The sequence below is a fragment of the Frankliniella occidentalis genome, unplaced genomic scaffold (genome assembly GCF_000697945.3).
Source record: "Frankliniella occidentalis isolate FOCC.00 unplaced genomic scaffold, Focc_3.1 Scaffold20, whole genome shotgun sequence".
NCBI lineage: Eukaryota > Metazoa > Arthropoda > Insecta > Thysanoptera > Thripidae > Frankliniella > Frankliniella occidentalis.
The window spans coordinates 2965710-2975475 of NW_026267150.1; the positions used below are offsets into that span (position 1 = coordinate 2965710).

The window sequence follows — 9766 nt, forward strand, 5'->3', positions numbered from 1 at the left end:
GCCCCGCCCCCAACCCTCGCCCGCCCTCGCCGCCACCGGCTCGTCGCGCTCGCGCCGCCGAACGTCAACAAACACTTCTCGTGTGGCCGCGCGCGGTGCAGGTTCTGTTGGCTGTGTCTGTGCTTCCCGAGGTGATCCCGTGTTGAACGAGAGAGAAGCGTTACGCCGTGAGGATATCCGCCGGTGAGTGAATTTTCGTGATTGTCATTGCCGTGTTCTGAATTTTCTTCAGTGCGTACCGTCGAGGTTGTTGTCTTTGCGATCTCCCTTATCCTTGCTTGGGACCATCAGCTCAGATAGGACCCTCACATAACCTCACTCATGTTTGTAACTGCGGGTATTTCTCTGCGTTGATTTGTGCTGTGATAGCAAGTGATAGCTTTTTCGTGCTAAGGGAATTTAAATACATTTCCCAACGTGCCACTTTCTTGATGTCAATGTCCTGTTCACTTTGTCTTCTTAACATTGGCGGAGCTTCGCAGCTAGCCGCCAAAGGCTCTCGACTTCTTATAGTTTATTCACTATCTCGTGGCCAGGGGAATACCGCCTTGAATCCTTGCTTTATCGGTGATAGTGCTGGCGGTATCACGCTTGTAACTCGCATTGTAGCTCGCTCGTCCCCTCGCCCTCTTTCCCCTCGCCCTTAGAGCGATGGGTGCACGTTGGGTTGCATATGCGGCGGGCGCTGAGGGGAGCCGCAGCACCATAAACGCCTTGACCACTCCAGCAGCAGAGCATTCTCACAAATAATCACACTCACTTCAATTATCTGCCACAAAATACCTTTTCACTTTGACAAAGCTTTGACATGTTTTCCTCAATTAATATTGACAAAAATTTGTTATCACTGGAATATTGCGGTGACAATTGATATCAGTGGGATGTCTCAATGACCATGTCACTATGACATCACTGTGTCACCATTATGATGTCAAATTCTTGTCAAGATTATTGGAAGAAAAAATGTCTCAGCGACAAGGTAATATTGTGACAAATAATTGATATCTCAATTATGAAAATGCTCTGCTACTTGGTATCAAAATTAGAAGAAGGACCAGGTGTCAAAATTAACACGTTCCCTGCGGCTCATTTTTGGTCCCTATGATTTAACATGGGAGCGTGACCGTATTGTGGGAACGTGTTAATGCTTGAAACAGAAATAATTTGTTGTGATGGTGTAAAAGAGCAACCCATGTTGAAAATGTATAAATTTTCATTTCTAAGTTTTAATTTAAATGTCACATAATGTCATATATTAATCTGTTGTTTAAAATACTTCTAAAAAATTTATTACAGTACCATAAGACTTTATCAGTTTAATAAAGTGCATTGAAAAAGGCAATAATTTTAGTGCACTTGTGAATACAGTAATTCCTTGGACTACCATTTAATATAATTTTGTTGACATAGTATACAAGTTTACTGCTTGATTGTTTTTTGACCAACTTTTAAAAATGAAATAGTTATGGCGTCTTACAGTGTTTGCAGTGAGATACCTGTTGATCTTTAGACATGCTATTTTAAGTTTTGCCAGTTTTACCTTGTGCAGTGTATGTTGGTTTGCCTACCACACGGCGCTAACGACACTTCGGATTTTATTGTAGGCGTGGCCTAAAACTATGCCTGTGCCTGTCGTGTTACAGGTCCATGATGGAGCAGGAGCATGTGGACAAGGTGAAATACTACCTGACGGCCTACCGCTGCATGTTGTGTATGCGAAGGTTCGGCCTCGCGAAGGAGCTCCTGGAGCACAACAAACTAGAACACGCCGAGCTGGAAGATGAGGTGTCGCAACCGGAAATCATCACCCTCGATTCGGATTGCGAGGTCGAGTCGATCCACGGTGCTGAAGATGTTGCGGGATTTGTTGAGAGCGCCGCCCCATCCCAGCTCGTCCCTGTACCGAGCGTGGTCGAGCCGCAGCCCCCCGTGGTCAGCGCCCCTGCGTTCAGCGAGAGGCTCCGGACGCTGCCCCCTGCGCCCAGCACCACTGCGCCCAGCGAGCTGGTCAGCACACTGCCCCCCGTGGTCAGTGCCCCTGCGCTCACCGAGATGATCAGCCCGCTGCCCTACGTGAGCGACATCAGCCCTCGGCCCTTCCTGGCAGGACCTCCGAAAATTCGGCTCGGCCCGCTGACTTGGCCGGCCGGTCCTCAGCTCGGCCTTCAACAGCCCTGCCGTTTCCGCCCTTCGAACGGCCCGGTCGGCCCGTCGTTCCAGCAGCCCAACGTGTCATTCATCCTGATGCGCCCTCGACAGCCCGAGCCGGTGCCCTTGGTGCGCGGGCCGAGCCCGTTCGCGCCCGCGGGGCTGGTTGGCCACGCTCCGAACCCTGGAGCAGCCGTCTCAGCCGCCCCCGTGCCCACCCTCAACTCGGCCTCTCCGCCGCTGGAGCCGGCCGCGACACCGCCCTCGCCCGCCTCGCTCGGCCCGGCGGTCGCCGCGAGTGGCGCCAAGAACAATCCAGACCCTGTGTGCCGAGCCGAGGTCACATCAACGACCTTAAACGAAGTGATCGCCCCCACCATCAAAAGCAGGACGCCCGACAGCCGACGGGCGTCCTTAATCTTGGCCCGGAAAAGGAGTAGCACCAGTACCCGCCCCTGTCAAAAGCCTGCCCTCCCTCGCCGCCAGAAGACCTCTAAAACCCGTGCCGCCCCCATGCTTGCCCGCCCCCACCCCAAGCCGCGCGTTGGCTCAGCGCCAAATTCAAACACCAGGAAGTACGTATCCATTTTAAAGCCTATCAGCAAGCCAGCTTCCCCGGACTCACCCCAAGTCGAATTGGAGACAGGCGAGATATATGACATCACTTCGACCTCCGAAGAGAACCTCGCTCTCACTCACCGGATGGCCGCCCCGGAGCCATCCAAAAGCGGCACCGCTCCGGTACACCTAGTACCATCGGGGGATGATACCACGACGCACCCCTCTGGCCGTGCCACCCCAGAAGGGCCTCCCCAACTCCAGGACGGCGCCACTGCAATACTTCCAGCACCGCCAGGGGATGATACTACGAAACACCCCTCTGACAGTGCCGCCCCTGAAGTGCCACCTCAACCCGAGGACGGCGCCGTTGCACTCGCAGCACCACCAGGGGATGATACCACGTCACACCCCTCTGATCATGCCGCCCCAGAAGGGCCTCCCAAACTCCAGGATGGCGCCTCGGCAGTACGCGCAGCACTATCAGGGGATGGTACCACTTCACCCCCCTCTGACCGTGCCGCCCCTGAAGTGCCACCCCAACCCCAGGACGGCGCCACTGCTGGGGATGAAGATACCCCGGCACGCCCTTCTCGTCGTACGTGCAAACGGTCCGCACGCCCGGGGCCCGCGTCCAGGAAGAGGCCACGCACGGCCGCCAACGCCTCGCCCCCGCTCGGAGAAACCCCCTTGGAGCAGCCGCCTACCCAACTCGTGGTTCAAGACGAGCATCCCCTTGCTCAACTGACGGTTAAAGAAGAGCAACCCGTTGCGCACCCAGCAGTTAAAGAGCAAGAAGATAACGCCCTTGTAACGCCAGTGGCAAGTGAAGAACTCCAGGGGGAAGGGGCGGTGACTCCTCGCCATTCTCTGAGGCCCCGCTCGCGGGCTGCCTCCTCCAGCAAGCAGCAGCTCCGCTCTGCCACCTCAGAGACCAGCCGCTGCTCCATCACTCCACCGCCCCTGGAGCCATCGGAGCACCGTGAACTCATGGAAGCCCTGGTCCCCCTCAACCTCATCGGCTTTCTGGAGGAGCATCTGGACTTCCCCGTGGCCTTGGGGGCTCAGGACGGAGAGCTGGTGGCGGGAGAGGCAGGCTCCTCAGAACTTCCCCCAGTCCGCCAACTGAGACTGGCGCGCCCGCGTCCCGCGTCCCGCCAGCAGACGGGTGCTGTGGCCGCCCCTTCCACCCCTGAACCGCCCCGACCCCTACTGGTGCCCAAACTCGAAGATCCTTCATGTGCGCCGGGACCCCGTCGCGGCCGCCCCCCCTCCGCCGCCACCAAGAGGTCAGCGCCAGCGCGCCAGCGCGCGGGCCCGGCGTCGAAGAAGACCCGCGTTGTGCACGCCCGCACTCCCACTGGCTCTGGTTCCAAGAGCAGCACAGCCACCGCCGCTGTCAAGAGGAAAACGCCCTCGCGGCGGCCTGTCATTTCTTTACCCCAATCAGGGCAGCAACCATGGCTAGAGAGGACTATCCAAGACCATACGAGAAAGGTGGAGGGGAGTTCGTTGCGTGCTTGCAACTTTTGCAACTTTAACGCAAGATATACCCAGACACTCGTTTTTCATGTGTTGAGTCACATAAAACGCCACCCCAACAAAACATGCTTTGTTTGTGGAGCGATCTTCAAGACAATTTCACTTCTTAAAGTGCACCGAACTGTTGTGCACAACACCGCAATTTACCAGTGTGCCAATTGCGATCATGGACGCTTTGAAACTAAACATGCTCTGAGACGGCATATTGAACTAGTCCAGTGTTTCAATAAATCAGTGTAATTGTAGTTTTGATTCAGTTATGTTCACCTGTTTACCAAGATCATTAATGTGGTAAATGAAACAAGTCTTTTTTTAAATTACTTTTTTGTATGATGAGGATTGGTCAATAAATTAATCAAGATCACCATTTCTTATTTAATAAACATGTCCATAAAACACTTTCGCATCCATTAGGCACAATTTCATCACACAATTATAAAAAAAAAAAAAAGCCTTCACTGGCAAATTAACACCAAATTAAACTTAAGGAAATTGTGGTTATAATGGCCACTCCATGTCACTTAATTAATCAAACCAACAAGCGTTCAATCTCTTGCTGAATAGCAGTAATTTGAGGTTTAAGTTGAGATCCTTCATTAACGGTGACAGACACAGCAACCACTGGCCTTGACACACCACAAGCACGTCCTAAAGCTTGCTTTGATCGCACAAACACATATGGCACGTTTTTATCTTCGCAAAGAAGTGGAAGATGCAGAATGATTTCAAGAGGCTCTGCGTCAGCAGCCATGATGATGAATTCAGAAAGACCTCTGTTCAGTGTTTTAGTGGCTGCAACATAAACCGGAAAGATTTAAGGAACAAACAAAAATACCCTTCTCGAAAACATCTCTTGAAAGCGTTCAAGAGTTAAAGAAAAGATAACTTGGCAAGGATTACCTTCATTAGCTCCTTTGCGCAGCTGCTTATAGTTCATAGCTTGCTGGACAAGATTGAGAATCTTGGCAGTGAGGGTGGCATCAGCCAGAGGGTAGGCCTTGGGGTTCACTTCTTCGGTCTGAGGAGAAAATGTACAAAACATCAAAAAGTTGAAACATGGACTTAGTAAACAGTAGTAAGACTAGTGCAAAAACCTCCACGCGAGCGTCTCAGAGGCTTAGTTCAATCTACAATTCGGCACAGGTTGATGATTAGATATAAAATATGGAATAATAAAGCGGAAAACCTAGCCGGTGGTAAAAAAAAATTGCAAAATAAACGGCAACCTCGTGCCGGTAACCTCTCCACACGTGGGCCCACTCTGCAAAGTCTTTATTGAGATTCTCTCTCACACAAAATTTACTTACCATTTCAATACTGTTGTATATTCAATATCAGGGACGAAATACTTCAAAGCCTCTCTGCGACTTTCGATCGCTTCACGGAGGATGAAATTAAGACAGCTCTAAAACGTGATCACAACGTAAACGCGAATAAACACTTCACTTCGACGACGGGCGAGCGTGCATGTGCGTGCGCTATGCGTGGGTATGTTCCTAACGAGCGACATGAACCAGGTGTGCCTCAAGGACTGGTCACAGATGGTCTTCTCATTGGTATGAGAAATACAGGGCTATCACGTTCTCCTTTCATTGGGGGAATGGAACCCTGCTAAACGGTTCGTTCCTCCCGTTCTCACTGTTGCCAGACTTCTCATGCCTGACAATATTATAGATTACTTGCCGATGCTTCTCTGTCATGCTGTTCCCGGCCTCCAGTTAATCTCTAGTACATTGGGTGTCTATTCTGAGTTAATATGAAATGTTGAATTGATCGAATTAGTGAAATAATGAAGGCATTGGAACTGCGGCAACAGTGGGATGGGAGGAACGGAACCGTCTAGCTGGGGAAACGGAACGCGGACGCAGGGGAACGTGATAGCCCTGCTAGACGTTGAGTTGTTACCCCGCGCTGCCCGCGCTCCAGTTCAAAGTCACAGAGGTGTGAAGCAGGTGGTGATTGTGTGATGTGAGAAAATTAGTAGCAGGATAAAGTTTTAAATTTAATAAAAGACTAATAATAAAAAAACACGTTACGGAATTCAATCGAGTTAAGAGTGGAAAATGTATATTTTAGCATTTTGATACAGGTACAGTTAAACATCATCATTGTCAGTAGATGAGTATAATGCTTGATTTCTTCTCTTGAATTTCTTTGCAAGTGGCCCCTGACCAGCTGTAGGAAGAATACAATACTTAAAAAAATAGATAAGAAAGTACTCATTCCATCTACCACTAAATACCACTTCAGAGAGTGGTAAAGAATGAGTAATATAAGCACTGTTCAGTTTTCAGAATTGCTTAATTTGGACCAGTTGCCACCAAATTGAATGGTGTATGAAACATCAAGTAAAATTCTACTCACAGTTCACAACATCAGATTCGGCTGGTGTCCTTGATTCAATTATAGGGTTCTCAGCAGATGGTTCTGGATTCAGTCTACTTTCTTTTTCTTGTACAGTATCAAATTCATTGAGACTATCTTCTAATGGCAAATCTTCTTCCTTGTGTGTTGGAGGAGGTAAAACTAGGCCCGATAACTTAGGGCTAGGTAATTTCATCCCGTGGAGTGTTGGTTTTGAAGATGCAGCTTCAATGCGATCTGAGTCATCACCTCCAATTCTTTCCACTTCGGGTAAAGTCTGCAAAGTTGGAGTTGGAAACTGAAGTTGGCTAGCTTCATACATGTAAGATTAACATGTTGGACATGTGCATACATACATTGTGGGGAACAGGTTGGTTTAAACAGGATACAGCATTGGTTGAGTAGAGAGGAAGTTCTACAGATTGAAAATTTCCTTCTTCTTTAAGTAGTAGAGCAATAGGGTCATCAATTCCAAGGAGATCACAAAAAAATGTAGTTTGGGGATTCAGTTGAGCTGTTGGTTGTCCATGTCCATGCTCATGTCCTAATCAACATAAAGGTTAGATTAAAATAAAACTTCTACCAGAAACACTAGGGGAAAAAAAAGGAGCATGACAAAAAGCAAAACATTTAAAAAATAAATAAAAATACCCGAGCTGCTTGATGAGTCATATGCTTGCACTGTGCGAATAAAATTTGTTGGTATTTTGAGATTATCTGCAAACTTTTTAAGAATAAGATCCTTCTCTTCTTTTGTCGGTGTAAACATCCATCTGGAAAACAAAACTCAATTGAAACTCAGGCTTTTAGAAATCAATTTTATCATTTCAGAGATAAAATTGATCAGTTAGTTAAAGGGAGAAGAGATAAATACCGTCCATTGCCACCTGGTCCAGGCATATAGTTTTGTGTTTGTTTTACTGATAAAAGATGGTTTGTAAGTGAAAGAATTGAAAGCCATTCTAAATCATATTCTAATGCAATTTCTTTATCCTCATCATGGGGAATATTAAGAATTTGCAGGAAACGCCTCTTCGGGAGACATTTGTCGAGGGCTAGAAATTTAGTAGAAGTAGTGTCAGCGTCATCCTCCTGAAATAGAAAATTAGTCAATTAAATCTCACAACCCAAAAAAGGGGGTAGAGGATAGTATAAAATTCACTTACTGAAATATGACGAATCAATGCTGAGAATTTACAATGTAAGTGTGCAGAAAACCAGTAGGTTGGTTTCAAGAGGTTGAGAAGCTCTTCAGCTGGCTGACTTCCAAGAATGTTATTTTTTATATCCTCTCTGAAATTTCACAAGATGCAAATAATAAACATGCGATTGAAAATAATTTTTTACCTCTCAATGCATTATAAGACTTACTCAAAAAAGGGTTTGAATCTTAGGAGCTGCTTCATATTCCCATGATGACAAACACCACGGGGCCAGTCATGTGATAAGGCAATATCAAGTTTGCCTGAAATCTGTAAATTTGAGTCTCTATTCCATCAAAGTGACACATAAAATCCTGACAGTAAGGATGTATAATTTGAATACATTAAAATTCACATACAACTTAAATAAACAGAAACAATAAACAAATATACCTGCTTCAGACGAAACACTTCCAAGTTGCGGATGTGATAGACACTTCTCATTGAAGAGCTAGAAAATGGTGCTTTTTCAAAGTGACCCATTTTGAAATCTCGTCCTTTGAAGATTCCTGAGAGACCAGCAATGCGAATCCCAGCAACCTGAATGACACCTGCATAGCCCAAATAATAAATGTTTGGAGCTACCCATCCTCCATAAGCCAATTCACTCAAATAATTTGAGGCTTCATGATTTCCTCCGATGAAAATTGTTAAAATTGGGGCAATTTTTTCTCCTGAATAATATCTTGAGGGGAAGAAAATATTTAGCTACAACAGCAAAATAAAGAAAACCAAAACAGCTCAGGCACTTACTTATAAAATGTACAAATATCTCGATACTTGATTGGCACTGCCATACATTCTAAGTCCTGAGTGTTGCGAGTTGACTGTAAGAGCAAAAATAACAGAATAAAACCTCCCAACTCCCAAATCGTCCTCTTTAAGCAATGTGAAAAGTGTTGGTACCTGAAAGTCTCCGCAGCAAATTAACAGGTCAACTTTGACACCTTCTTTCTGTTCCAAGTATGCAATAGTGTCATATATTTTCTCAAGTTCACCATGAGCACAACCTTCTACCGCAATTTTCATTATGATCTGTAAAATATACACCGTTATTTCTGGGAAAACATTCTCAGAAAAATCAACATTATAAAAACACAAGTCAACTACCTCTGGGAAGTTTTACTTATTTGTGTAAACGAACTAAACATAAATTGATCGACGTTATTTGAGCTATACCAAGAAATAAGTGCTTCATTGGTTAAGTTATTACTTTTTTATTTCTTTCGAGCATATTTTTTGCTTTACTATGTGCTGGGAAACGACTTCAAGGAAACTATATCCAAACTAACCTATCTTCTTTTAAAAACAAACACACTCAATGCTGCCACCCAGGAGACGTATAAACGTCTCCTGAGCAGCGATGGTCTAAACGTTTATATTCACGAGCTAGAGAAAGTACCACTTTTATACCAAATAAATAAATGATATGGAAGTAAATGTTCGCGATCAAGTGTAAGTAGAATCAAAATAGCTAGGAATCATTCGGCAGGAGTTCCGAAAGTGGTGTGTGGTATCACGTTTGTAGCAGGGCGTTTTAAGTAGGCAACCAAGCAAGCTCACGTGAAGGTTTGGTTGTATATCTACAGGAGTTTTTGATTGTCATTCCGAGTTCATTCCTTGGTTGTGCTCATCAGTCCCTTTACAAAGCCGGGTCTCGTTAAGACATCGTTATATCTTCAAGAAATGTGCGATGGTTTTTTACTTCATCCTTAAGGTTTTCAAAATAAATAAATGTTTGTGTCCTTTCGTGTGAGAGGCGGGGAGAAGAAGGGGCGAGAGAGGACAGGAAAAGAACTGAAGCAGAGTGTTTATCGGCGTAATCTAAAGCCAGGATGATTATCTAAACCCCCCAGTGATACACAGACTGGATGCCAAATGCAGACATCGCGGGCTCCTCATGTCTGTTGACAAGAAACTCGCCCCAGCTGAGTACAGCTGAGGACCCCCCC

The 9766-nt window shown here is 46.4% G+C and overlaps 3 protein-coding genes across 5 annotated transcripts; 1 reads left to right on the forward strand and 2 right to left on the reverse strand.

Annotated features, from left to right (window-relative positions):
• Positions 1–6: 6 nt before the first annotated feature.
• Positions 7–4612, forward strand: LOC113208105 (nascent polypeptide-associated complex subunit alpha, muscle-specific form-like). The gene is made up of 2 exons (XM_026424971.2): positions 7–183; positions 1644–4612. The coding sequence occupies exon 2, from the start codon at positions 1648–1650 to the stop codon at positions 4486–4488; it is 2841 nt and encodes a 946-aa protein (XP_026280756.1). The 5' UTR covers positions 7–183; positions 1644–1647; the 3' UTR covers positions 4489–4612.
• On the reverse strand, positions 4610–5733 carry LOC113208114 (NHP2-like protein 1 homolog). Its single transcript, XM_026424982.2, has 3 exons — positions 5556–5733; positions 5149–5266; positions 4610–5040 (listed from the first exon to the last, which is right to left on the reverse strand). The coding sequence occupies exons 1-3, from the start codon at positions 5556–5558 to the stop codon at positions 4778–4780; spliced, it is 384 nt and encodes a 127-aa protein (XP_026280767.1). The 5' UTR covers positions 5559–5733; the 3' UTR covers positions 4610–4777.
• A 555-nt stretch (positions 5734–6288) lies between these two features.
• LOC113208096 (lariat debranching enzyme) lies at positions 6289–9339 on the reverse strand. 3 transcript variants are annotated; one of them, XM_052264545.1, is made up of 11 exons: positions 9107–9339; positions 8721–8849; positions 8568–8641; positions 8208–8499; positions 7984–8084; positions 7779–7905; positions 7487–7704; positions 7264–7385; positions 6969–7156; positions 6613–6889; positions 6289–6423 (listed from the first exon to the last, which is right to left on the reverse strand). In XM_052264545.1, exons 2-11 carry the CDS (start codon positions 8841–8843, stop codon positions 6344–6346), a joined length of 1602 nt encoding a protein of 533 aa, XP_052120505.1. In that variant the 5' UTR covers positions 8844–8849; positions 9107–9339; the 3' UTR covers positions 6289–6343. The 3 variants fall into 3 exon arrangements, with proteins under 3 accessions (XP_052120505.1, XP_026280737.1, XP_026280746.1); XM_026424952.2 differs by having other exon boundaries at positions 8925–9338; XM_026424961.2 differs by lacking the exon at positions 9107–9339 and having other exon boundaries at positions 8208–8365; positions 8721–8777.
• Positions 9340–9766: the final 427 nt, after the last annotated feature.

Excerpts from the sequence above, each read along its gene's own strand:
- LOC113208105 (XM_026424971.2), top strand. The coding sequence starts at position 1,648 with ATGATGGAGCAGGAGCATGTGGACAAGGTGAAATACTACCTGACGGCC.
- LOC113208114 (XM_026424982.2), bottom strand. Across the intron at positions 5,041-5,148 it reads GCGCAAAGGAGCTAATGAAG|CCACTAAAACACTGAACAGA; the intron begins GTAATCCTTGCC and ends TTTATGTTGCAG.
- LOC113208096 (XM_052264545.1), bottom strand. The coding sequence starts at position 8,843 with ATGAAAATTGCGGTAGAAGGTTGTGCTCATGGTGAACTTGAGAAAATA. Across the intron at positions 8,642-8,720 it reads TTTGCTGCGGAGACTTTCAG|TCAACTCGCAACACTCAGGA; the intron begins GTACCAACACTT and ends TTGCTCTTACAG. Across the intron at positions 7,157-7,263 it reads TGACTCATCAAGCAGCTCGG|GACATGAGCATGGACATGGA; the intron begins GTATTTTTATTT and ends TATGTTGATTAG.